Consider the following 27922-nt stretch of genomic DNA (forward strand, 5'->3'; position numbering starts at 1 on the left):
AACAAGTCAATGCTGTGTTGCCTTTTATTTGTGAAAAAATGGAAAATACTCAGTTGTCTACTGAAGCTTTAATGGATTTAAAGGTTTACAGGTTTCTGTTCAGGATACACTGTAGCTCAAAGGCTTCCGTCCTCATTTAACTCTTCGACATGACGCGGGTTTAAATAGTCAACATGGTGTCGTCGCACTCTGCGAGCTGAGGAATCACTTTAAATTATTTACAACAGCCCTTTCAACTATTTCCCAGTTACATGTTCTACCTCTTCCCTCACAAATGATTCATCATCTCCTGCTCGAATTGTCTCAAAACTGCTCTGGAAAGAAAAAAGCTTCTAGTGTTCATTTAAAAATCTCTAATCGCATCTCGGTTCCTTCTTTGGCGCTTTACTGACCAGTAACTGGAGCAAAGAGACGACGCGTTAACCTGTGGCATCTATTCACGATCGTACATACGTTAGAGGAATGAAATCGCCCCTACGCTGACTCAAGCTTTTGACATTTTAACTACAGATTGCAAACTCCTTGAAAGACGTTAAAGAAGTTAGACTCGACTAAAATTCAACTCCTCTTTAGTCTTTAGCGCAGGAAGAGTCTTCTGGTGTCAGCTGACCTCAAGTCTTTTAGTCAAAGCTACAAGTTTGAAATTACGGTTTGCGAAAATAGGTGATTTTTTTTTTTAGGGGACAAGTTTCTCATCTCGGGCCCCTCAGTTTCAATCGAGGAAGGGATTTGTGGAACGTGACGGGGCTACAGCAGCTCCCTGTGAACAGAAGGAAATTCACGCTGGTTTAGTCGATGCAACGGTTTGTTGGAATTATTAATGCTGTTTAAAATTCCACCCACCTCCGCAGGGTTCCTCAGCGTGGTTCTTCTTTAGAAGAGACCACAATCTTTGAGGTTTTCCTTGATGATGATGTCGGTTACGGCGTCAAACACAAACTTGACGTTCTCTGTGTCTGTGGCACAGGTCATGTGAGAGTAGATTTCTTTCACGTCGCGCCGCAAGTTCAGGTCCAGGAACTGCACTTTGATGTAGTTACCGGCGTCCTCGTAGGTGTTGGGTCCTAAATAAAAAAAGATGAATACAACAAAAAAAGAAAGAAAGAAAGGACATATTTGACATGTAGTTTTCAGTTTCTTTGATTCAATCTTTGTTTACGCGTGGACCTCACCGTCGTAGTCAGGGAAACACATGCTGAGATGAGCTTTCTTGATCTTCTCCAGGAACACGTCTTTCTTGTTGAGGAAAAGTACAATGGAAGTGGTGGCGAAGTAGCGGTGGTTGCAGATACTGTTGAACAAGTGCAGACTCTCGTGCATTCGGTTCTGAAAGGAATGAGAAGAGCCGGTGAGAAACAAGTGAACTGGATTTTGTGTGTCAAAAGTACGGAGGAGTATTGGGGCCACATGTAAAAATCAATCAATAAATAAAACAGAATTCTGAGATTAAAGAAAAAGTCAGAATTCAGAGAAAAAAGTCAGAATTATGGAAACAAGTCAGAATTATGGGAACAAGTCAGAATTCTGAGATTAAAGTCAGAATTATGGGAAACAAAGTCAGAATTCTGAGATTAGAGTCAGAATTATGGGAAAAAAATCAGAATTCTGATTAAAGTCAGAATTATGGGAACAAGTCAGAATTCTGAGATTAAAGTCAGAATTATGGGAACAAGTCAGAATTCTGAGATTAGTCAGAATTATGGGGAAAAAAGTCAGAATTCTGAGATTAAAAGAAAAGTCAGAATTCTGAGAAAAAAGAAAAAGTCAGAATTCAGAGAAAAAGTCAGAATTCTGGGGAAAAAAGTCAAGAATTATGGGAACAAGTCAGAATTATAAGAATTCTGAGATTAAAGTCAGAATTATGGGAAAAAGTCAGAATTCTGAGATTAAAGTCAGAATTATGGGAAAAAGTCAGAATTCTGAGATTAGTCAGAATTATGGGGAAAAAAAGTCAGAATTCTGAGATTAAAGTCAGAATTATGGAAAAAAGGCAGAATTCTGAGATTAAAGTCAGAAAAAAAATAGAAAAAAAATAAAAAAAATAAAACGGCATGAATTCTGAGAAGTCAGAATTCTCTAAGTTTAATTCTGACTTTTTTCTCAGAATTTCCCTTTCATTCACTTTTTTTTCACATGTGGTCCTAATACTCTTCTGTCCAAAAGGACGGAGGAAGACTCAGATTATTGGTAATATCTAGCGTGTATTCCACCACTCTTCGTACCACTTCATCATCTTCCACCAGCACCATGTCGTAGGCACTCAAAGCAGCAATGAAGATGATACAGGTGACACCTTCGAAACAGTGAATCCACTTCTTCCTCTCTGACCTTTGGCCCCCCACATCGAACATCCTGTGTGGACACACGTGCACAGTATTGTTAATTACTGTCCTGATGATGAGGATGTAACTGTTTGTCGTTCTCATTCACAAATCACAGCACGGATTCACCTGAAATTCAGATCTTTCAATCCAAACTGGGTCTCGATGATACCGGTCGTCTTCACTCTTGATCGCAGGACGTCCTGCTCGGTGGGGACGTATCCTGGCTGGATCAGTCGCTCCAAGTCGCTCAGGTAACTGAAGGAGGAAATAATAATAATATTCATTAAGAAAAAAGACTTTGTAACGAGGTCAATTTGAGCCTGGGTGATTTCTTACTATCCAGCAGAGTCGTTGAGCTGATACTCTGACGCTCTGTCAAAGCAGGCCTGAATGCCCGAGTCCTTCCACAGGCGCAAAATGATGTCCGACAGCTCCTTGGGCATGGTGCCCTCCTCAATCGTGTCTGCAATGTGCACCAGTTTCCTGGCGTCGTCCTGCAACGCGAGCGCGGGAAAACGAGCTTCACTTCACAAGTCACAACACAGAAATGTACCCATCTGTGTGTGTGTGTGTGTGTGTGTGTGTGTGTGTGTGGCCGTCAGTACCTGCTGGTCAGAGTGGCCGTAGTTGATATTGAGGGTGTTCATGGCCTTCACTATGGCCATCATTGACTGCAGCGTGTTGCTGTAGATGATCGTGATGAACTCCAAGGACTCTTCAAGTGAGTAACCGTCTTGATGGATAATTCTGTGGAGAAAATAAGACAGTATGAAGTATTTTTGTATTCTTTCCATTCCAGGGAGTTAAGAAAAAAATATGTTTCCAAGAAAAAGGGTTCATTCTTACTTCATCTGTTTGACAATTGTACTTTTGCCTGATTCTCCCGCACCTGTGATCAAAGGAGAAAAAACATGGGTTAATAAATAGATCGATGTTTTTATTCCAAACTGTAAAAAATGACCTTTATTTAATGGGCATGAGTGAGGATCTATCTGTCTATCTATCTATCTGTCTATCTGTCTATCTATCTATCTATCGCAGGTAATAAGATTACTATTATATTATTAATGTAATAAAGGTTAAAATTGTAAAGTTGTACGTAGACATTTGCTTTCATATTGCAACACTAACACTACACTGTACAGCCTGCTTTAAATAAAGACTAAATAAGTAATAGAGCTTCAACTAACAATCATTTTTTTACAGTTGATTAATCTGTGGAGTATTTTCTCAATTAATCGAGTCATCGTTTGGTCCATAACACGTCAGAAAATGTAAAAAAATGTTGTGATCAGTGTTCGTCAAACCTGGAAATAATGAGCGTCTCAAGTGTCTGTTTTGTAATGATTTTTTTTGTTATGTGGAGCAAAAGAAATGTAGAATACGTTCACATCACAGAAATCTTTGTTTTAATCACGGAAAAAGCTTCAGCTCTAATGGGTAAATAATAATAATAATAATAATAATGATTAATTAAATAAAAGACTAAGATTGTGTTACAGTGTAGACATGGAGCCTTGTGTAATTCTGGGTTTGTCCTTCATGGTTAAGCCCTCTGTGTTTAAGGATTAACGAGGGGATTGGGGTTATGTGATTAATAAAGTGTCCTAGCAATGAAATGCACAGATTGATAACGATACTAATTGAATCAAGTACGTGTCGACTGTTTAACCGACTGCTTCTGCAGTTTGGTGAATAATTAACTACACATTTACTTAGTGGCATGAGTTTGTGACGAGTAAATGAAAGAAATTAGGACTGAGATAGAAAGTTCCTCCTCTGTCAGACAGATAGGATAACGATCGTATACGTTAAAATACAAAAGTAGCTCAGTTTCTTAAAATGAGTGTAATCAGTGCCACAACAATGAGGTTTTGTCGCCCGCTGTCTTTACCTAGCAGCAGCAGCTTGACAGTTCTCGCATCCTTGTCTGCATCCTCCTTGAGCTTCTTCTCCAGCTCTCTGGAGCGTTTATCCTCGGCGCTTGCTCCAGCCCCCATCTTACTTTTCCCAGGCTCGGGGCCCCCCGCTACTCAAAAGCCAGGTGTCGGGGGTAAAAATATGGGTCCTAGCGGATCGCCTGCTGCCCGAGCGGTGCTGTCAACCGTGCAGCTGATGCATCAACTGCCTGCAGCGAACACTGGAGCATGTTGGGAGTATTTTCTTGTCTTAGGAAAGGATTTCGGGCATCCCCTGTCCACCTGACCGGAGGTGGCCAATGGAGCACAAGGACAGGGCGTTTTAGGGCAGAGTGAAAGGTGTGAGGAGAGGCGGACATTCATACATTCATCAGTGGAGGAGTGATTTAACCTTTCAAGAGGGGGGGGGGCGGACTTTGCTGTGCTCAGCGGAAGATAAACGTCGGATCAAGTGCTTATCTCTCTCTGTGCTGTTCTTGGTCCACTTAAAAAGAGAAACACATAAAGCTCCATCATTTTGGGGCCTTTGTCATAAACTTGGTTGCACAAGTTTAACCATTTTACACAAATGTCAGAAGAAGAAGAAGAAATAAAGAATCAGGTGTGGGATTAAACAGAGGATATATGTTTTTTGGAAAAGGGGGAGGATTAGTCGACAGCAACGAGATTCTGTCTCAGATGGGGTCACACCCTCACATCCCAGTCATAAACATAAAGAGGAGACACACACACACACACACACACGGTTATTTCTTGTAAGATTGTGCAAACATATTGAAAGGTGAGCTCTGAGGTAATTAACAGGCTTTGCAGTTTCACCTGACAGATCTTATTGACCTCAATCTGAAGCTGGTTGGGATCCTAATCTACTCACTCTCAATTAAGTACACACACACACACAGAACTGCTGTGTGTGTGCACTGGATTTTTCCCATGTACTCTAACAATATAGAGCGTCTTATATCCGTTTCTTTTAGCACAACCTATAGGCAATCTGATGAACTATATAAAACACACCTGAGCAAAAAGTTACTCAAAATGTTTAAAACCGGATCGAATTTGTGCAATTTGGAAACACGTCACAGTTCAAAGTTCACTTGGCTCGTTTTTATGGACAAAAAGTAAAGAAAACACGTCTATTTTGAGACTTCTGCACAATTATTGCTACTTTATATCACGACTGAACATGTGATATGAAATGAATCATAACTTTGACTCAACAACACATGAGACGATTTTTAAAGTCTGACGATGTGACCTATAAACCACACACTCCCAGGACGTCCATGTATTATTCCCACGCCAAATTACTGCTCACGTGGCACCACCAAGGGTTATAGCTCACATTTTCTCACAGAGACACTAAAAGGACAAGAAGTAAAAACAAGGCACATAAAATAAGATTGAAATTAAATTACATTTCAAATTTAAATTACAAACAGGAGTCCAGATGCACTGCAAAAAATGCAAAAACAAGAAAATATAACTACTATTAGGGAAAATGACTTGTTTCAAGCTAAATTGTCAGCCTTAATAAATGGTGAGATTAAATCAATACACTGAATTATTGACTCATTGTACACTGACCGGAAATTACACTAGTGCATATTTTCATTTTTTTTGCAGTGGTAAAGTAACAGAGTCGATCATGGCCAAAAAACAACAACTGCAGTTATTTCTATTTAATTGTCACACCGTGACAGGACAAAATAATGAAAAAAACGGTTTTAATACGGTTAAAAATCTAAATCAGTTTGAAAGAAGTGAGGCACCTGTGCCTTAAACTACACCGGTGCACCTTTGTTAACTTGTGGGACTGCTTCTTGTAAAGCCTCAGGAATATTTCCAGGAAATACAAGAAAACAAACGCGCAAAGACACGACAAATAATCCCGTAGACCGCGTGTGTCCGTCACTGTCAAACAGAAGAGAACACGTGTTATTATAAAATATAGAGCTTTAATTTATTAGTCCGCAACATTGATGAGGAAGAAAAGATGAGAGTAATATCTTACAAGTCATTACATGAGAACATCAACTGTGCAGGATATCATACATCAATTTAACCTCAAACGTCTGTCCAGTAGAGGAAAAACAACATACTGTAGATGCGGTAGATTTTTTTGTTTTCCCTAATTTATGATCGAGTGGGCGAGAGAGGGAGAATAAAAAAGAGGATTTAAAATCCCACAGAAATAAACCGTTTTGCACAGCCACGCAGTATTTTAGACAAATACCATATACATGTACATGCCCATGCACAATGACAAGCCACCTTCTGAAGATTGTGGTACAAGGTTTCTCTTCAGGTTCGTGGTTGTGTGTGTGTGTGTGTGTGTGTGTACTGTGCTCAGAGCAGGACGGCACGACGACACAAGGCGGAGAAAGAAAAAGGGTCGCAGTGAAAGCTCTGTGGTGACATTGTGTGGATTATTGAAGTGGCCGGACACAATATTCCCTTTAGTGAGACCCACTATGTCGCAGAAAACTGGCAGGAATGCAAACTTTGGATTCATTTACTGTAGATACACCACACGCTGCATAAAACATGTGAAGTGTCGACCGTGCGTTGAGATGAGCGCGTTTGGCGACAGAAGGTGCTTCGTTGTCTCTTTAATAGTTCTTAACCACAAACTGGCACAAACTCACGCGTAGTTAGCTGCCCGCTGGAATTTTTAATCTCGTTAAAAGAGATAAAAGAGAAGGCAATGTTACGTTTTCAGCTTTTCCTGTTGTTAAAAGACAATTTCTCCAACCCCCCCCACCCACCACCACCCCAAAACAGCTTATTATCACAAAGATTATTTTTCTTTAAGGTTACAACATTGAAATGTGATATTCACATATAAACAGAAAAAAACACTTGGTTTAGGAAGAATTTGGAGGGGCGAGTGATTGAACCACATCATCGTTCAACATGTGGTTGTGCGAGTGTGACGCGCCGTCACGGCTGCAGTCTGCGGGCATTTCTTTAATCCCTCGCATGTCCCCGTGAAATGCCATCATCGACAGCGCGCGTCTTCGTCCGATGCACAGATGAAAGTTCTGGTGAAAAAAAGTTCTGGGAAGCCGAGAGGGTTCAGCTACGTCCCAGCTTTGACACTTTAAATACTGCCTGCAGTCATGTGATCCAACACGGTCGTCTGTTACAGTTTCTGAGCACGGTCCGCATCCACGCCGCGCGGGGAGGGGGGTGGGGCTATCGTTCTCCAAAAAACACCAAACATAAAAAGGTATCCTCAACATAATAACACAATTATTATAAAGAAATATCACGCACAATAATATTATAATAACAACAATATTTGCACAGATTTACCTATTCACAAAAAAACATGTCTTCTAAGATACGTACAAAGAATTACTTTTTACAACTTACAATAAATATTGTGTACTTGTTTTGAAACAGTTACATAGAAACTGTTGCGATGCTGTTACTTTGGGTTGCAAGTGTCTTGTTCTTTCCCATTAGGAAAATTCCACGTTTCTATTATCGGTGTGAAGTCTTTTCACGAAACAGATGGTTTGCCGTGTGCACAGGTAGACGGGTGATGATTGAGGACGACTGCGTGGGTTCTGTCCAGCTTCTCATGTCTCAGCTGGAGTCGTCTGCTCGTCGTGATGCCGGCGGTTGCGCGGCTTCTTCTGTTCTTTCAGCTCCTTCAGGCTTTTGGCCTTGTTGTCCCCGAGCGTGCCGTCTCCAAGCTGCCAGTAGTCCTGACAGTACTGGTTGATCAGGCCCATCTCCGGCTGGCTCAGAATGGTCAGCAGGTCTTTGTACTGGCCGGCGCTCGGTGTCCAGGCGCTGGACTGGAGCGGGGGCAGGGCCGGACTGCCCGTCTCCACCAGCACGTTGTTGACCGTGCGGCTGGAGAGAACCACAAGCTGCAGTTTCACAAGCATGTGTTTGAAGTTCTTCTCCGTGGAGCTGCAGTGGTAAATGCCGCTGTCGGCGGACTGCAGCGAGCGGATCAGAAGACCTTGTTCTGATTTCAGGATGCGGCCTTCTGAGCGAATCTGGAAGGAGCAGGAGGATGGGGGGGGGCGGAGTGACAAATTAACACCAGTGTTGTTCACAAAGACTGATGCGGCGAGGTCGGCGCTTTGCTCACCTCTTTCCTCCTGTCGCTGTTTTCCTTCTGCAGGTGCCACTTCAGAGACATGTAAGGAGAGCGGGCCTGGCATTCCAGGAACGTGGTGCTCCCCTCCACGCCGTACTGAACCGCCTCCAACGTGTTCTTGTTTGCTAGATGCCAACATGCGAATATATTTTAGGTTTTATTCGTTAAGACGGACGGAGCAAGAGAAGAACCCTCGAGTTCCTGAGCTGGGCGAGCGCGTGCGTAACCAACACTCACCGTTAGAGTTGTAACCTCTGCACTGGCGGATCGGGTTGCCGTACTTTACGTCCTGTCGGCGGCTCCGTCTGAAGGGGTCAGATCAACAGATGAGAATAAAAAAAATACAACATATTTCAGCTTTTTTCAAACATTTAGTAAAAGAAAATGCACATTTATGTTTGTAGGTGGTGCAAAAGTCCCTTGATGATGTAAATAAAGAGCCACCAGTGGTTCATGATACATATTTGCTTCTCATCAGTTCACACAAACCACCTCTCACCCACTGTGTCTGCATTTTCACCTTCTTTTCCCCCCATGCAGTGAAATGTGGAACACGGAGGGCAGTGATTTGTAAACATCCTCTTTTATTTGCTGCGTCTTGTTTCTTATACTCAGACAGAGACAGACACAGACACACACACACACACACACACAGACACAAACACACACACAGACACACACACACCAGTCAGTCCACACCATCTTTGTTGATCCTCACCTCTTCTGTGACGCCGAGTACCTTGAGCAGGATTTGCCGTCCCAGGCGCAGTACGGGTCTCTGGCCAGACAGCAGTCGGCGCAGGCTTCACCGTACACGTCGCAGCGGTGCAGAGCTAAGTGGGTCACGCCCAGCACTGAGCCCACGTACAGTTGTTGCTATAATAACAACACATGTAAAGATCAGAATAGAGACTGTTGTACACGCTCATGTTTGTATTTTGCTTTATTCATGAGCCGTTTCCATGTCACTTACCCGTTTGGATGAAATCTTCATGGTGGTAATTGGCGTAGGAACCTGCAGTTACACAGTTAGAAAAAAAACAGTTTTAAATGTGCAGATAATGACATTAAATATTATTATTTGTGAGAGAACGGTGGCTTACTGTACCTTGAAGACCTCCACTTCCTCTAAGACCAGCTCTTCTGTCTGTAAGTCATCTCTCGGCAGGACAATCACTTTCTGGACCGTCCCCCGATCTATAAAAACACACGAGAGAAAGTGAGTTTAAACCCTGCCCTGCTGACTCACATTCAGTCTTAACATATTAATTAAGTGAATTGAAGTTATATTTAAAATCAAGAATAATCAGATTTATTTTGACAATACAAGACAATAAAAATACAACCATGTGAACAATAGTTGATAAGAGTGTGAAGTATGCAAAGTGAAAGATTTACTTTTTCATTTCCACAGTAAGCACATGAGTGAACTGCATGTACAGCAGGTGTGTGAACACTTCCCTTCCGTCCCCCAGATAGACTCAGGGCTTATGGACTTATGACGATTATATAACTACGACAGTCACAGTTCCACTCACCTGTTCCCAGGAAGAGAACCTCGTAGCTGCCGTCGGCGGCCGTCACCTGGTCCACTGCAATGGTGGTGAACTCATAGTCCACGTTAGTTCTCACCACCAGGGGGCGCTTGTGCACTGGATATACGGGGTTGTACATGGTGGGGTGGTTTCTCATGAAGTTGATAACCTCGTCTGGATAATCCTTTGTGGATTTCATGTTGGGGGTGAAAGTGCCTCCAGGACACTATTGACAAAACAACAACAACAACAACACCACCACCAGACGCCTGTCACTCAATAATCTGAGCTCATATTAAAGAATATACATCATGTTGCTTTGTTTATAACTCACAGTGCCAGGCCGTGGGTAGGGGATCTTCCCTGTGTACGCCACCCACTGGTAATTGGGTCCTTCCTTGTGGGCAAACGGTCCATTGAAGACCATGCGGATGTCAGCCATGGAGTAAACGCACACTGCCGAGCCTTTAAACACGGCTCTGGAGGAGGGGAGGAGAGAGGGAGAGACAGAGAGAGAGAGGGATGAGCACACGTAGACGGGCAGCGAGTGGATAGAGATCAACTCACTCCCTGAGATAATTACTATGGCGGCTCTCTGTGGCTGCGAGAATCTACTTCCTTATGACGCACAAACGCACTCTCGACTCGAGTCAGGCTGTCTGACGCGCTGACATACAAACACCCACGTACTGCAGGGAGAAAATCGCCGGCGCTCGGGCTCTCGCCGCCATGCGGCGGGCGTACAATGTTTGTGACTCCTGTCACGCGCCTCTGTCATTAGCTCCGCATGTGTTTCCATCAGCTGGGTGAAGAATGCGCTCGATGCCCGTGGGAAAACGGGACGAAGCGATAACAATATTTGTTCCTCGCGTTTGTGTCGTGCTCGATTTACATGTCGTGTTTGGCTGCCTCGTGCTGCCGAATCAAACGTGCCAGTCTCGCAGTTTCCACATTCTACTTTCTGTCTGGGACTTTGCAGCCTGAATGTGACAGGCCGTGTGCAACAGATCATTTCAATATCAGACAGAGAGACAGAGAGAGAGAGACAGAGACAGAGACGGAGAGAGAGCTGTCACACCTTCAGGTTTGAGCGGAAACTAAATACAACTGCAGGAAGAGGAAATTGCAGCTTTCCTTTCAAAACTACATGAAAGTTAAGGGAGTTTAAAGAGCTCGTCAGTCACTTACCCCGACACGGAGAAGACGCCATAGATGACAGGATTCCTGGTATCTTGAGTGGGCTGGATATACACATCCCCTAATAAAGCAAGAAATTGTAGTTATTAGTCTCTGGAATGAATATTGAGCAGCAGAGGTAGAGAAAATATTCTTAAATTCAATGAAAATATCAATAAATCACATTCAAATGATTTTTCTTTCTTTTTTCTTCATTTATTACTAAAACACTATTAGCATGTTGACGTTTCATGATGTTACTGGATGTAGTTGGTTTAGTTTGATAAATCAGTGTGGTTGGACAAACGCTTTGCCAAATACATGTAATGATGTTAATATTTTATATTTTCATGACAGACAGGTCAAGAACCTGCTGGTTTGCTTCTTCTTATGTCATACCCAATATTATTTTGTCAGATAAAAAAGCCCCACGAGTATTCCCTTCTGAAATGGGGATTAATTTGCAGAATCAGCACTCACATCATGAATGCTTAAACATATGCATTTGTATTTATCCATTCACAGATTCTAATTGTGACTTATGGAGCCCTCTTCTGTGCGTCCTCTGGAATTTTGGTAGGAACCTGAATTCCAACTCTCCTAAAACCTGAAACTGCCCCGTCTCAGTGGGGAATAGAAGTGAAATAGAGATCTCCAGTGCAACATGGCTTTAATAGGAGCCATATGCATCCACTAACTGTAAGGGTTGAGGTATTTTTTTTAAACCTGCATATATCCTCTGATGACCTAATAAGAGGAAAAAGTGCAAAGAAAAACAATATAATAACAGAAGAAAAGTGAAATAAATGTAGAGCAGACAGGTTCAGTAGAAGAACACCTCACCCGCACGAACGCACACGTCCATTTATTTCACTGCATCAATGTGAAACTGGAGAAAAGATCCCAGAATGGGCCAACAATTACTAGAGTCTGGAAATCGTGGAATCATATATCCTCTCCGTTTATAACTCCAGATCTTTTTCATGGTTCTCTGCCCAGCTATTAATGTGACCCCCACGTGTTAATCTCTCAGACATCACCTGAAATAAAATGCTAAGCTACAATTTCACATGTGGAACGATGTGGAGGATTAAATGTTGATCCTCGTGCCCTCGGCGTTATCTAAGGTGCGCTGAATAAACAGGAGAAAGCTGAAATCCACATGGTTTGCTTCAAATGTACCATTTTCTGACTTGGCAAAGCTGCAAAGTACACAAAGCCTCTTTTGATCACGAAAAACTCCTTCTACGCGTCAAGGTATAGAAATGACAGGTAATGGCTGCAAAAAAAAAGAGTGAAAATTTGACTTGGCAAACAGAGGAGGAATTCATAACCAGCTGACGCCAGTTTGACAGACCTCCCGGCTACAGAGAGAGAGACAGAGAGCGAGAGAGAGAGAGAGAGCAGGGAGACGGAAGAGAAATAAATCAGTGCAGCACAAAGTTGTGTCACAGCAACTTTTGTTCTGATGTGTCAGATCAGACAGACTCTGAAGCAGCGGAGAAACATCTCCACTGGAGATAAATAAAGGTGCTGCGGAGAAACTAAAGAGACGCTGGATGTTAAACAACCACTGATTGTATGCGATTATCTCCATGATACCCGGTCTAAGAGCTGTGCACCTAAAATACGTTGTTGAAATGTCCACTTAGGGATGAATGATTACAGAGAAAAGCAACAACAAAAACATCCACTTCTTCCTAAAGAATGAAACGGTTAAGGGACTTTTTTTTTTTTAGGGACTAAAGTCACAAAAGAAATAACTCTATAATTACATTTCAGAAAAGGCAATAAAAACCTATTGCCAACACATTTATTCTCATTTCTTGTCTGGCAGACATTTTCAACTCTAAAGTGTCTTATGTGTCGTTTTCACTCCGTCTTTATAACCCGTTCCTCTCCCGGGGAAAACGCTGAATGCTGAATGCTTTCTCCTCGTCCGCCTCGGCTCAGCTCAGCTCTGCTCTGCTGAGTGTACTCTGCTGTTTCCCCTGAGTGCTCGTGTACAACCACTCTGATGCCTCTGCTGGGCTCCATCAGGACCGGCAGGAGACAGAACACATTTCTGACAGACTGCCTGGTTGCGACCACAGAGCTGGGATGGGACACAGCGCAGTGGCCTAACCACAAGCGCTCATCTGCACTGACAGAACAGCGTAACTGCTGAATGCTTTGTGACAGAAATAATAGCTCTGTTTGATGCATAAAAAAGTGGGTAAATGATTTAAAATAGCATTCAGTATGTGCATTATTCTTATTTTGAGCACTGTGTCATTTGATGCTTTATTTTATTCATGCATTTCTTGAAGCAGCTGCTTCACAGTTGACTCAAAATATCGATCGAGTGTCATGACAGAGATTAACTGGAGTCCATGTTGTCAGATGGATTCAGGGAAAGTAGGTTTCATCTTTGCTAAAGATGCTAAACTCAATGAATGAAAACACATTCTAGTGAAATTTAAACAAAATGAGTAGTCCAAGATCAGCAGCTCATGCCACCAGTCACTATAAACGCCAGGATTACTACAAATTCCTGCTTAATCCCGTCAGTCATCAACCCCAAACCCAGCTGCTCATCGCTGTGATCGTGCATAAAAACACGCCGATGTTGATTAGAAACAGAAAGGGTAGAACCGACTGTAACAGAGCCGTGTTAATGTTCAAAGTAACACACACATGTCAGCAGAGATTAACATGTATGAGTCAGTGATACCTTAATCTGAGGGCTGCAGTTTCTACGGGAGGCGACACATAAGAGGAGATGTGCTAAATAGTGGTTTTCTGTGGATTAAAATGTGGAGAGAACTCAACCAATGAGAAAGTTACCGATACTGGAGCTGTCAACAAAAAGTCGTGATGGCTGATGCTAAGCAGACGCGTTATAATTTCTCGCCTGTAATAACGGTTGGAATGGAACCCGTGTCCAGCAGCCATGTCATATTTTAGCAGGAAAAAGCACACAATGTGCTACTGGTCACATGTTCATGTAAGCCAGGACCGTGTGACAGTGAACCGGCATGCACGATGAAGCTAAACGGAACTCAGCCGTCATTAATTTGATCATTTAAACGTGTGATTTTACTACGATGGCCTGTCAAAATATCTGCTCATTTTAACCCTTAGAACACAGAGCATTTTGACTGATTGTTTCCATTACTATGTTGTATAATGTACAGTATATACAGAGGGTACTAATGAACAGTATATACAGAGGGTATAACAATGTGCAACATGGAGTGTCTTATATCCTTTTTTTCTTTCTTTTTTTTTTTAACAACAAAACCTAGACAATCTGATGAAATAAATTATTTTCACCAACTATATAAACACACTTGAGCAAAAAGTACTCAAAATGTCTAAAATTGGATTGAATTTGTGAAATTTGGAAGAGAAGTCTATTTTGTGACTTCTGCACAATTATTGCCATTTTATATCACGACTAAAAATGCGATATAAAATGAATCCTAACTTTGACTCAACAATACATAAGACAGAAAAAACAGGACGTCCATATAAGGAGTTGTGTATTATTCCCATGGGTGCACCACCTGTGGCTCAGGGTTCTCCGAGTTTCCTCCAACAGTCCAAAAACATGCAGATTTGGGGATTAGGCCAATTGGAATATGTGTAAATGTAAGAGTAAATGGTTGTTTGTCTCTATTGTGTCCCTGTGATGGACTGGCGACTTGTCTCAGCTGGGATTGGCACAAACAGTGCCCCCTGTGACCCTCATGTGGAGGATAAAGAGGCAGAAGATGAGAGAGTGAGTGGACAGAGATGTCATTTGTAGAGGAGTGAGTTAAACGAGGGAAATTATAATTAAAACTCACTGAGTTCATCAAAATGTGTCTCGATGCCGTCAGCTCCTGGCACGGAGCAGATGAGTCGAGCCTTCAGAAAAGTGCTCCACTTGTTGACCAGACAGCAGTGTCCACCGTCATCATTCTGTGAGGTAGACACACACACACACACACACACACACACACACAATAGTCATTCATCCACCTCAACGTGAAGAGTCCACACAATGTCTGACTAACAGCTGTTTCAAACAAACGTCCAAAATAACTGCACCAGCTCTGTTGTTATTGGGCCTGTTTGAGTAAAGATCAGCGCTGTGTTTGAGCTTGGCCCATCTGCTCGCGAGGTCGGCCAACATCTACGACGGAGGTAGACGCTCAACCCTTGGGAAAATGATTCATAGGCTGAAGACTCCACAGACTTCAGAGTCGAGAAGAAAAACATTCTTACAACCGTCGTTACAGGAAAATAGAGAACGGAGGAGTTCTGTTTTTAAACGTTGCTGTGGTCATTCTAGCTTTTTCAAAATGAATTTTCTTGGTTTATTCCTCCTGAAGCGCATGTCACTGATCCCAGGTGTTGTTGTGTGGGACGTTTAAGGTTTAAAAGGCTTTGTATGGGGTGGAGTGGCTCAGTGGTTAAGACCGGTACCCTATGTGCGAAAAACAACATGGTCGCAATGGTCGCAAGTTCGATTCCACCCCTCGCTGACTGTACTCAATTCCATTGTAAGTCACTTTGGATAAAAGCGTCTGCTAAATGACATGTAATGTAATGTAATGTATGGAAAACTTATTGAAAGTGACGTCATAACAGAGTGTGGACAGTGTGCAAAATAAATGCATTTTGAGTTAAAGTATAAAGTTTTAGTATTGGTTTCTCCGATGTTATGCGTCTGAACAAACTACCAATTAGCAACCAGTAACGTCTGAAAATGAGACTCGGTCAACACAGTGTCCTTAGTGATTTGCTGACTGAAAATTTGTGGTAGTTCCCAACAGGATGCACTTTTTAAGGTTTACCACCAGCAGGCCAAATCCAGTGACATATCTCATGTTGGAAAAAAAAACACATTTTGCACATAAATTCATGCGTTTTCTTCCCTCAATGTTGACATTTTTGTCATGATTTGTAAAACAAATGTAAAACCCCGTACCAGTTTCAGTTTGGATTTGTTGGCATAAAGGAATACTTCACCTATTTGCATTTAGCTTTGTATTACTAGAATAGGGCTAGTATGTACGTTTTAGACCCACTCGTAGGGGGGACGGGACCTCATTCCCAGAATGTAAACAGTGTCCGCCATCTTTGCTAACAGTTACGCTAACGGGACCAAGTGTCGCTGGTGAGCACGTAACAAAAGAATAAAGATATTTCTCAACTCAGGGGAAAAAAACGAGATCAAGAAATGCAATCTTTCAAAAATACTAGCCCTATTCTCGTAATACAATCTAAATGCAAATTGGTGAAGTATTCCTTTAACAAGCTGAAACACACTGTACTCATGATAGCTAGGTGTCTACATTGCCATTATTGCCATGTTAGCGTGGTGATTTAAGCGTTTATGTAGCTCACAGCGCTGCTGTGTCTAAACACAGCCTCAGCGAGCAGCTAGCCAGGCTGAAAGCTCTTGGTCTTGGTTAGTATACTTCTAAATTACACAGTTTATGGATGCATCTCGCAAACACAGGAGCATCCTGAGAGACATTTTTCTGAAGTCTACACAGAAAAAGTTTTGGACACCGTGTAATTTTTTTTTTTTAGTGGAAAACGGTGTTCTGGGCCATGGGACTACATCAGTAAGTAAACATAGTTCTGGCTCTGTGTGGATGTCTGTGCATGTACACAGATGTGGACTAAAGTAAACTGTGCCACTCAAACATTTAATCCAGAGGAACAAAAATAACAGAACCATTCTCAGAGCTCGGCTGCTGAGGCACACGGCACAGATTGTGTTTCCTCACATCGGTGTGTGTGTGTGTGTGTTATTTTGTGTGCTCAGCAGTTGCTGATGATCAAAAGAGGGGGGTGGGCGGGAGGGTTTGCTCTCTGGTCCTTTTAAGAGACAAAGAAACCAGACTGTAACATTGTGGAGACATATAAACCTTTCACGTGTGATGAGCAACATGAGGTTTGCTGACTGGCGCGATAACTCACCAGGCAGATCCGCCCTATCCTGGACTGGGTCATGGGACTTTGGCCCATCTCGGAGGCTTTCTCGCGGAAGAAGAAGTAGAGCTTGTCGTCATTCTTCTCATTGCTGTCTGGGATGAGGTGTGCGTGGATGAATGTGGGATCTGAGGGGGAAAGAAAGATGGAGAGAGAGAGAGAGAGAGAGCATTACAAGCTGTGTAGCACATGTTGCTCTGCACACAAGCTGCCTCCAAATGTTCAGCCCTCACCACACATAAAAGGTGTGGGAAGCTGAGGACCGCTCGAACCCACAGTTCATCAAGTCTGAAAGGGGCCTCCAGCAGACTTTTCCAGACTTTGGAGACATTAACTATAATTTATAGATGTATAGATCCGACTGTGCTTCGAGAAAGTAAACATGTAGCCCACACTGTGCTGTGGAGATGGTAAAATGAATTCTAAACTTCAGTTACACATGTCTATATCAATGGAAACAGGTGAGGTCTTGCTACTTAGGCCACGTCCACAGAACCCCATAACGCTGCAGTACATATGAAACGTTACACCAAAAACAGAGAAGACAACGTTGTAATCATTAGATAGAATAACAATAACAGAAACTTGAGATTGAATAATCCAAGCCAGGAAAGGAAAGAGGAAACAAAGGTAAATAATGTCTGGTTAAGTTTACGGTTTGTGCCGTTTCCGTGTTGTTTTTTAAAAAGCGACTAGCGACAAATGTAGCAACTTTCTGTCATAAACCTAAATATTTAACGAGAATGCACGAGAGTGCGATGCATCGGACTGTATTTACACACACACACACACAATGTACGTTAACAGACTCCCAGACAAGAGCTGTGGATGTTCACTGCAGTCGACTGTGTGTGGAACAATCACTGAGCGGTTTTGTTTATTCAAATAAAAATAGGTTTTGTTTTCTCCTCTTTATTTTACGATATAAATATGCAAATTCACCTAAACCCGTTTCTGTATGGACGGGCCCTTGGAAACACACCCACAAGAAAACACCACGGTATCACATAACATATAAATCCAGAAATTGAATATATCATCTTAAATATGTTTGTCGTGTGTGTATACACAAGTGTATATTTACTTTATAATAAATGAGTTTGTTTATAATAAGCCCTTTTGTATGCGCTTTAGGCGAGGGCCTCTGCTTTGTAGAGGCCGCGCAAACCAGCCACAGCGTGCGTTTTTGTGTTTTGAAGTGGAAGCTTACTACGAAAATAAAAGCCAACGACATCCTTTCACGTATACAGACGGAATCATAGTTCCCGGACACACTTGGGAAGGAGAGGAGTGAGCGGAGGAGCAGTCTCACCAGTGGATTTCACAAATCTTTTGCACACTGTACGTTCAGATTTAGACTCGCACATTATTTTAATTCTGACAAAGACACTGAATAATGCAGGGTTTTATTAATAACAGCAGGCTGGACCACTGAGCAACACTTTTATTGTCCCTTTGTTAATCCACTCTCTTATTTCTCCCTCCTGACAATGCTGACAATGGCGTCACACTGTGGTCCCACAGGCCCAGTTACTGGGTCATCACTGGACACGCGACACAGGGTGCCCCTCCCCACCATGACCAATGACGGCCCCAAATGGGGACAGGGGGGGGGGGCATGGAATAGCGGGGGACGACGACTATCCAAGAGATTCCACATGGCTGATTAGCAGGACTCAGGTGTCCCAATTCTGCATGGCTCTACCAGGGGACTGTTGTCAGGGTAACAGGGTCAGAGGAAAATCTGGGAGCCAGCAGCACTAGGGGAAGCTGCGACTGATTTGGAAACATCAACCAACAAAAGCACCTGACGGGCATTTATAGTCCTGCGACGACCACGGCTCATTAGACGGCAGAGGCTACGCTGAGTCATTATTGACATTCAGTGAATATCCCTCTGCTGCTGCTACACTTACTGACCTTGTTTTCAGGCTCCGGAGGCACACGGTCAAACATTAGTGCTGTGCGTTTTATGACTTGAAAATGACCGAGGGGTCGCGGAGCACAGGATGCGGATCAGCATTGTCGTCCCTAAAAGGCTAGGGTGATTTGCTGGGTAAATGTCAAAGGGTGCAGGTGGGCGTTGCCCGAGTCGTTAAAGCAACAGGGGATTAATTGAAAATGATCTGGACAAATGAAGTTGAGATTTTACCGTTTAACCATCTGGAGTTGTACTGATCCGTCCTCATGGCCGTCTGCTTCCCCAGCGTACGGAAGATAGCCGAGTCTGTTCCCATGAAGTCGATGTAGACGCCTGCATACAGCTCTCCATCTGCGAGTTAAAAAAAAGAAAAGAAAGGTGTCACAGATGTGGAGTCACGGGTTGGAGAACATGTTGTTGTCCGAGTGTGATTGAAACGCATTCCTCTGAGTTTTATCCAAATCAGACTAACGACACGCACGCCGCTTGTAGTCGTTTGAAGTTTGAGATCAACTATGCGATGACAGAGCGGTGCCAGAAACACGCCATACGTTTAACATCTCGTCAGAGTCAGTGGAGGCCGAAATGTCACATTGACCTCATCACTACATCATAATCATACTTATGCTCATTAGTGCAATCAGTGGGATTTAACAGGAACAGCTGGATTTACACAGATACGCATTTGATGAAGTTGTGGGTGACGCACATCAGCACGTCCCGTCAGATTGACACACTTAGTCCCCCAGGCCCTCGTGTCCCACATCTACATAAACAGATCCTGATTTTTTCATTAATATAAAGAAGATGAACCTTTAGAGTTCCAGCTGTCTTCAGTGACATGTTAAAGGAGGCATTAGAAGAACCAGGGAAATTCCAGTTTCCTCTCATGTGTCACTGTGGTATGCATCTGCCATGCCAGTCATTTCTTTTTTGCTGTGTGTTACAGTTTTGACGAGAGAGTCTCCCTCTAACACACACACACACACAGGGCAAAGGTCAGCGATCAGCCGCCATGCTTGACCACCTGTACGCTGCTGACAGAAAAGGACCACCCACTGACACAGGCATGCTGACCATAGAAATTAACACAGTGGCAAAACTTGACCTAAAACACAGCTGAAAGGTGCATAAAAAGCACTGGTTCAACTTCCTGTCGTGATTTGCCATTTTCTCTGTTGCATTACAATAAATAAACCTGAATCTAGGAAATTTAAAGGGCTTTTTTCATTATAGCGAATGGACAAAATAGTGAATACAACCACTTTCTCACACCCCCATCTAGAGCTGAAACGATTAATCGATTATTAATCAATTACTAAATTAATCGACAACTATTTTGATAATCGATTAATCGATTTGAAGCTTTTTTCATGAATAAAACAAGATTCCCAATTGTTTAATCTTCTTCAAATGTGAATATTTTCTTAATTTCTTTGCTCTGGATAACAAATAAATCATTAAAAGTTAATCATTTTAGTTTGTGGACAAAACAAGACATTTGAGAACATCATCATGTCCAGGTCTGACGATCACCGATCAGGTTTTCTGATATTTTATGGACCAAATGATTCATCGATTATGAAAATAATCGTTATTTGCAGCTCTACCCCATCTATAAATGTAGTTCACAACAGGAGCATGATTTACTGAGGAGCTCTTACTTTTAACTGAAAAGATCTTTCTTTTAATAAAACATTATAAAACTATTTAAAATATTTAAAGTATACTTTTAAAGCACGAGAGCTGGTTATAACTAATAAATATAATCTGTGTTTTCCCGACAATAGATGAAGTAAAGGGAGGTACTCACTGATCAGAGAAGAGACGCTGTTAAGTTTGGGATCATACGGACATTTTCCTTTCCCAGAATCCACTTTACCGGGTTCAAGTCGGAAAATATATTCCTGTAAACGAAAGAAAAAGACGACAAACATTAATAACTCTCTTGTTTTCTCCTCTATCATCCGAGAACAGAATTATGTTTTTGTTCTCGGGTGGGAAGGGTTCTTTTCTTTATGCAGCATATACGAGGCGGTTCAATCAATAGCAGCTTCAAACTAATTCTGTGATCGGTTGGAAGACAAAATAACACTGATGGAGGAGTGAGCTGCCGTGAACAGCCGACTCTTGTGGGACCGCTGCATCTGCTGGGGCAAAGCAAGCACGGCCTGTTATCAGCGAGATGGAGAGGAGGAGGAAGACGCTGAGAGCAATCCAAAACTTATCCACCATGCCTGATGTTAGTGGCTCAAACAAGAACAAAATAAAATCCCATTATTTCACAGAGGAACATCTTGGAACATCTATGTCAACACTGGGTGTGTGCCGACACTTGTGCCAAGATGTGTCTGGTGCTTTAAAGCCTCCTGGGGATTTTCTGACAGGTAGGGAAATGATGTGAGGGAAAGCAGGATACAGCCAACGCTGCATTTATAAACCGATCTTTCAACAAAGACGCAGCGAGGCTCAGAAATAAAAAGTGTTTTGACCAAAGTGCTGCTTTATCCAAACCCGACGAGACTGGAGTGACAGCCACACTTGTGTCTTTATGCGTTTCTACAAATGAAAGAAATAAGTGATAAGACATTTACAAAGCATTGTTTTCTGCCGAGTGCGACTGGAGGGAGGTGAGGGAGGTTCTTCCAAAAAAACTAAACAAAAGTATATTTTCTTCACTGGTCCAACCAAGACGGACAAAGTCTCCGTGTGGGCGTCAGACTTAAAGAGCCTTAACAACAACGTCCTTCTGCCCACCTTCGCGTCCAAATGCTCGGTTGTAGCGGTGGCGTCTGCTGCCCGACTTGTTCTCCCTCCTGATTGGGGTGCCTGTAGGTAGTGGGACCCCTAAAAACAGAGACATGGCACAGTGGGCCATCTCATTACCGATCATTCAATTCCACATCAAAGCTACATTCAACTGGTGAAAGGGGAAAAATATAAAAGGTCTGAGGGGAAAAAATTACAGGTGGAATTGAATAAGAATTTCAACGAAAATTGAGTGAAAAAAAAGGGAAAGAAGGGAAGAGCCTGGTGGATAACATCCATGATTCAACAGCCATGTAAGATTAGACTTCATGCAAACACAGCTGCAAACATGCGTAATCCATGCAGCGACAGGAAAGATTAAAGAAAAAGGGACAGACTACAACATGAGATGAACAATAATAAGAATACAAAACATGACTTTAATAAAGTGAGGAGTAGAACAAAGACAGGAAAACTGAAGAATACCAAAATGATTTCAACAACAAGCTCCTAAACTAAACGTTCTACTTTACAAGTGTTTTTTTATCAACTTGAAAAGACAAAATAATCTGCAAAATGTGCTTTGAAACGGCACCAAAACGCAGACATAAGAACTAAAGTGAGGGCTACAAACGTGTGAAGAATGTCTGAACAATTGGTTTCTGTTACCATCTGCTCTCAGAGAGGAAAACCTTTACAGTGTGAAGCAACATAGCTTTTGGGCCTTGGGGGAGAAACTGAATGACAAGAGGCCGACTGACCTTTACAATGAAATCTGAACCTTTCATTTGAACAGTGAGACTAAACAGGCAGACTGCTGAATGTACGTGTGTGGACTATAGCCGGGCTGGGCTGCTCTGCATGGCTGGCGTGCTGGAGGGTGGGAGGGAGGGAGGGAGGAAAGGGTTAGCTACACGGCCAATGATGGATGAGAGGTTCCATCAGTAATGATGGGCTTTCAGAGGCTCTCAGCCAGACAGAAAGACAGGCCACAGGCTCTGGTGCGTATAAGCAGGTGAGGAAGGGAGCGAGGGAGGGAGGTCTACAAGGAGGTGACATTTGCTCTAGATACACCGCCAGCGTGACATTCTCGTCTCTAAGCGGTGGCAGTTAGGTGCCTCACCAACAGCAATTTCCCAAAAAATAATGGCGATCCCGAGACCTGAGCTGCTAACATGAACTTTTTTTTTTCTTCTTTTCTTTGAAACCTGCAGACTGTGAAAACTGTGCAAATCGATGAAAACTAAGAGGCAGAAAATGAGGGAAGAAAAGCAGAGGCGGTGAAACTGAGGAGCAGGAGGAGAGGGACTCTCGCAGATAAGAGTAAAAAGGTCACAGTGTCTCCGCGGTTGCGTCTTTGTTACCTGCGACCTGCGTCCTCGGTCCACGTAGGTGCAGATGGGGTTGTACGCGCCCGTTCCACACACGTACAGGTGGGTCCGATTCCACGGCTCGATCAGACGGATGAAGTTTCCACATTCTCCCTGAGGGAGGGAGGGCCAAACAAAAACCCAGCAGGATTAGAGATTCAGATTAAAAAAGGGATTCTAAACATGAAAATGCAATGGGGGAAAAAAATTGTTACGTAATACAAAATAAAAAAAACCCAAATGCCGCCACTGATGGTTAATAACCTCTTTGCCGAGGCTTACAACCTTCACATGGGTCATTTCCGCTGTTGGCTGACTTGTGTTTGGCAGCTCTGCCTGGCCCAGGCTTCACATCAGACCACGATGTCATTTCAAGGGGGGAAATGTTTCCTAACACCATGGAACTGTGTGGCACAAACCAACAGCAGCAGCTAAGCATCGGAGCTGTCCAGTGCCGGGCAAAGTCGATTCAACGTTCTGTCATTTTCTCGACAACTAAAAAAACATTCTGGTTAGACCCAAATGAGGCCGTCGAGTGAAAGATTTGGCTTTTCCGAACAAGAGAGTATATAATCCAATTTGGGCTTTTATTTAAGACAAAGATGTGAAAGTCTAAAAGTCGAGGTGGTCGAGTTGGTGCTTTATTACGCCTGTGTAAATGTATTCTCTGGAAATGATCCAGATTCAGCCTTAACACTGCGAGATAAAAGGTCTTTAGAGCTGCAACTAAGGATTATTTTCATAATGGATTAATCTGTCGATTATTTTCTCCATTACTCGAGTAATTGCTTGGTCCATAAGGTCAGAAAACGTTAAAAAATGTTGATCAGTGTTTGTCAAACCTGGAAATGGTGATGTTCTTGAACACCTTGTTTTTGTCCACAAACCAAAAATGATCCCGTTTTTAGTGATTTCTTAGTTATATGGAGCAAAGAAATGAAGAAAATAAACCTGAAACAATCAGAAATCTTGTTTTAATAATGAAAAAACAAACCATTTAATAGATAATAAAAAATAGATTCATTTAATACTTTTCAAAATCTACATTGTAATCCATATTCACACTGTGGCAACTGGTTCGCACTGTTTCTCTCATGATAAGAATTAAAGTTTTAACGTTTTCCTCAACTCAAGACAAAGAGGTGGGAAACGCCGCTCTGAGCTCTCGAGGTCTGCAGCTTCCTAATCTCTGCTCGTCTAACCAGCTGTCCACCTTTCTGGATCCAATCCGTGCAAATCAAAAAACACAAAAACTGTGCAGGGCTTACAGATTTGTCCGTCATGTCGGGGAGTTTGTGACAGCTGGTGAAAAAAAAAAGAAAGAATGTACCAAGCATAAAAAAGATTGAATGCAGGATGAGCCATTTTGGCAGATATTTGCAGCACGACAGATGCACAAGACAGGAGGATTCAGAGGATGTGTTTTGTGTTTTGTGTGTGTGTATTATTCAGCGCACAGTTGTGCTCCCCCCCCACAGACAGCACAGTGGGGATGATTGCCTTTGACCTCCCGGCAGAACCGACGTCCCCTTTGAATTGCTTTTGAATTGTCATCATCGGTCATTCCCTAAAGAGCAGCTCGGACTGCCGAGACGTCTCCTGGTAGGCAATTGTATTTCTTATTTTTGTGATAAACACACACGGAGAGAGGTACATACAGTACATGCTCACATAATATAGAGACTAATGCGATGTAGCCAGAGGCAGTGAGAGGCGCGGGTCACCAAACACGCATAAATGAACATTCCAGTTGGATAAACAGCAGCCTGTACTCTGTAACAGCAGGGGATCGCAGGGTTATTAGCCCGCACCTCATCACTCCTGGCAGCGCTCAGCTCTAACATGGACGTGTGTGTGTGTGTGTGTGTGAGGAAGGTCAGAATATATGAGCAAATCAAAAGATAAGGATCTGACTTTCATAGGAATTTTAATCATTTCTCTCCGTCTCATCCTGGGCTGAGGTCGGTGTTGAAATGTTTCAAATTCAAATGTGTCTCTAGCTTCCTGGAGCTAACTAATTTTCATTTTCACATTCAACAACTAAACATCAAACAACTAACGTGCAACAAAGAAACCTTCATCTAGAATATGCATCAGGGGTGTACGACAGAGCATTGGGCCAAACTGAGGAGAATAAAGTCGTAATATTAGGAGAATAAAGTCGTAATTATTATTCAAACAAAATCAACTGCAACCTGCGTCAAGATGAGGAACGCAGAGCATTTTGTCAAGTTACATTTTGATTGGAGCTATTCACAAATAAAAAAACATTTGATATTTTTGTCACAGCACCACATTATAGCTTCAGTTTCAGGACTTGGAAAAGATTGTGAAAGAAACCGAGTTTGTTTGGAAGAAAGAATCACAAACACAGACTCTTTTGTGGAGGAGGAGGAAATGGCTGGTAGTGGTCGACTGCAAGGATAACGCTGGTGACATCTGTGTTGCTGCTGCTATTTATTAATAATAATAATAATAATAATAATAATAATAATAATAATAATACATTAGATAACGATAAAAAAAAGAAACTTTATTCTCGTAAAAGACTCTGTCATAGAAGCGCAGGGTCACTCATAGGAAGTATTTTCAGCTGTCAGCGACGACAACTGAATGTCACACGTCCCGGGCGCCTACTCGAGTCTTAATTGGCGGCAGCTGTATGCAATCAGCAATCAGGGAGGCAGAGACAGTGAATGGGAGCCACACAGTCAGTCACATTTTGGAAGGAGATTTGAAGTGTCCTTCACTGACCCTGCTGCCAGTGTGGCAGAGTGAAACAACAGTGGGGGGGATTTTTTTACTCTGATAAAAATAAAAAAGGTGTTAAAATGTGGCGGGAGGTCACAAAGGACACAGATTTACGGCCGTGCTGTAATATTTACTGGTGTATTACAGGTCTCCCAGTTGGTGTTGAGACTTGATGAATTGCTCGAATGGCCGGTATGAAAACACTTGAGGAGGTCACCAGCATGAGACTTTAAATTAGGGCTGCAGCATGATTACTTTTACAGGGATTAATGTGTTCATTACTTTTTTTGACAAGCCGATTTATTGTTCGGGCCGTACAATGTCAGAGTGCGATCGTCCGTGGCCCAATGTGACGTCTTTAAAACTCTTAATTTCATGTGACAGACGATAATCGATTGTCAATGATCTAGAATTAACAAATGCTTTTATTATCGATTGTAAATATGTTTGAGTAAAGGGACCAAATGACTGCTGGGATACTCACATTCGTGTCTTTTCCAGACAAAACACATTCCGTTTTCCTTTGGGGGACAACAGGCCAGTGTATCTGCCGGGGAGAAGATGAATGTCGGTTAGCTGTAAACTCGCGCTGAACTCGTTCAGTCAAAGGTTTTCACCAGGCTTTTTCTTACTATGAGTGGCTCCTTGTTGATATCGTGCAGATCCAGAGAGAGGATATAATCTTTGCTGCCCACATACATGCGGTCGTGGTCCTCGTCCATGCGGAGGATGCGATAGTCGGTCGAGTTTAGCAGAAAGGAGAAGTGGTGAGCAGTGCCAGTGGATTTCAACTCTATAACAAAAAAAAAAAGAGAAACAAGAGTAGAAAATATATGCTTTTGTTAGTGCTCTGTCTGTGGGAAGGTAGTAGAAAAGCCATAGAATAAAATTGGGAAACAAAACCACAGGCATGGTCACAGGAGATGTCTGTAAGCTGCGCATTTTTGGCAGTGAGATGCCGTTTGGTTTGCCAGCATTTTTTCATTCTTCCTGTTCTAAAAGTGTTCTCCTCTTCATTTACTCACACATCCACATGCACACGCAGACTTAACCCTACAACCGTGTTGTAACCCACAAATAACCGTTCAAAAAAATGTCACTCATGGTTTGAACCAAGTATGCAAATCTATGGAAGCACACACACACAAGTCATGTTGATGGCATGATAGCAGTTAGACGATGTGCAAACCTACTATCAGACGCTCCTCGGTTAATTTATAGAAGACATTTGTTCTTTTTCGTCTCGGCATCGCAGTTGAAACCCGTCATTATGGGCTTATGGGCAGGCTAAATCAGGTTATGGTGGGCTTGACGAAAGCAAGGACACAAGAAGAAATCACATGTATGCACAAGTGTCACAACACAGTGACTGGGGGTTTGCTTCAAAATGTTTTGTAATATTAAGGAAAAGTAAAAAAGGTTTTGTTGAATATGAATTAAAACTTCACTTTTCCAGTTCAGTTGTATTATGTTTAAATCCCCGGGAGACGAGAGTCGGACTTGAATGGTGACAGAAAAGTAGCAGAAAGTAACCTTCAAACATTACATGGTTTCCATTACAACAAGGCCTGGAAGCAGATAATGATCAGAACCTGTACTCTGACCCTGGGTCTCATTCACGTTTTTCCCCCCTTCAATTATGTTGAGCCGTAAAAGACATAATAGCCATTAACTTCCCTGCTTGTGAATTGTCTCCAGTCGAATGGCAGCAGAATCTCTGCTATGTCGACTCATCCCCAGGCTCAGTCCCACATCAAATCATGTGTAAGATTGCCTCGTTGTTTCCTCAAAAATCACTATTTTTTTCCCCCCCCCAATACTATTTTTGAAATAAAAACAAGTTCTCAGATGGCTCACACATACTGCTCAAGGCATTTCACTGGGAGTTTAGGTTTCACTCGGTGTGTGAGCGGAGATAAGTGGGGATCTGGTGTACAGAAAGCAGCTTTTTCCTCCCGGTCCTCCCATTACCTCTCAAGCTGTTAGAGAATCTGATAGGAGGGTCTCCGTCTTTTCTCTTTCGCTCTCTTTCAAACTACACTTGGGAAAGTGGAGCTTGTGATAGTTAAGCCAGCACTTGTGCTGTTC

At 42.6% G+C, this 27922-nt stretch overlaps 2 protein-coding genes across 4 annotated transcripts in view; both read right to left on the reverse strand.

Moving 5' to 3' along the window:
* Positions 1 to 10: 10 nt before the first annotated feature.
* On the reverse strand, positions 11 to 4534 carry gnat1 (guanine nucleotide binding protein (G protein), alpha transducing activity polypeptide 1). Its single transcript, XM_044022939.1, has 9 exons — positions 4219 to 4534; positions 3171 to 3213; positions 2930 to 3071; positions 2661 to 2818; positions 2451 to 2579; positions 2223 to 2352; positions 1173 to 1326; positions 844 to 1064; positions 11 to 760 (listed from the first exon to the last, which is right to left on the reverse strand). Exons 1-8 carry the CDS (start codon positions 4322 to 4324, stop codon positions 874 to 876), a joined length of 1053 nt encoding a protein of 350 aa, XP_043878874.1. The 5' UTR covers positions 4325 to 4534; the 3' UTR covers positions 11 to 760; positions 844 to 873.
* A 1647-nt stretch (positions 4535 to 6181) lies between these two features.
* Positions 6182 to 27922, reverse strand: part of sema3fa (sema domain, immunoglobulin domain (Ig), short basic domain, secreted, (semaphorin) 3Fa) — a 60374-nt gene continuing 38633 nt past the window's right edge. For 2 of the 3 annotated variants that reach the window (XM_044022936.1, XM_044022935.1), the window contains exons 3-19: positions 26467 to 26627; positions 26319 to 26381; positions 23078 to 23197; positions 21723 to 21812; positions 20779 to 20872; positions 19197 to 19316; positions 17033 to 17172; positions 14905 to 15019; positions 11087 to 11156; positions 10233 to 10377; positions 9902 to 10124; positions 9472 to 9560; positions 9337 to 9378; positions 9082 to 9239; positions 8601 to 8668; positions 8355 to 8488; positions 6182 to 8259 (exon numbers count right to left, since the gene is read on the reverse strand). In XM_044022936.1, coding sequence (XP_043878871.1) covers positions 7831 to 8259; positions 8355 to 8488; positions 8601 to 8668; positions 9082 to 9239; positions 9337 to 9378; positions 9472 to 9560; positions 9902 to 10124; positions 10233 to 10377; positions 11087 to 11156; positions 14905 to 15019; positions 17033 to 17172; positions 19197 to 19316; positions 20779 to 20872; positions 21723 to 21812; positions 23078 to 23197; positions 26319 to 26381; positions 26467 to 26627 — 2261 coding nt within the window. In that variant the 3' untranslated portion in view covers positions 6182 to 7830. The remainder of the gene's footprint in view (positions 8260 to 8354; positions 8489 to 8600; positions 8669 to 9081; positions 9240 to 9336; positions 9379 to 9471; positions 9561 to 9901; positions 10125 to 10232; positions 10378 to 11086; positions 11157 to 14904; positions 15020 to 17032; positions 17173 to 19196; positions 19317 to 20778; positions 20873 to 21722; positions 21813 to 23077; positions 23198 to 26318; positions 26382 to 26466; positions 26628 to 27922) is intronic. The other variant, XM_044022937.1, reaches the window with a different exon arrangement.

Source organism: Solea senegalensis, linkage group LG4 (assembly GCF_019176455.1).
Source record: "Solea senegalensis isolate Sse05_10M linkage group LG4, IFAPA_SoseM_1, whole genome shotgun sequence".
Lineage (NCBI taxonomy): Eukaryota > Metazoa > Chordata > Actinopteri > Pleuronectiformes > Soleidae > Solea > Solea senegalensis.

What these genes read in the sequence shown, in the direction of transcription:
- gnat1 (XM_044022939.1), bottom strand. Translation starts at nt 4,324, where the DNA reads ATGGGGGCTGGAGCAAGCGCCGAGGATAAACGCTCCAGAGAGCTGGAG. An exon ending in ACGGCCACTCTGACCAGCAG is followed by an intron (nt 2,819 to 2,929) that starts GTACTGACGGCC and finishes CTCGCGTTGCAG; the next exon opens with GACGACGCCAGGAAACTGGT. An exon ending in CTCAACGACTCTGCTGGATA is followed by an intron (nt 2,580 to 2,660) that starts GTAAGAAATCAC and finishes TTCCTCCTTCAG; the next exon opens with TTACCTGAGCGACTTGGAGC.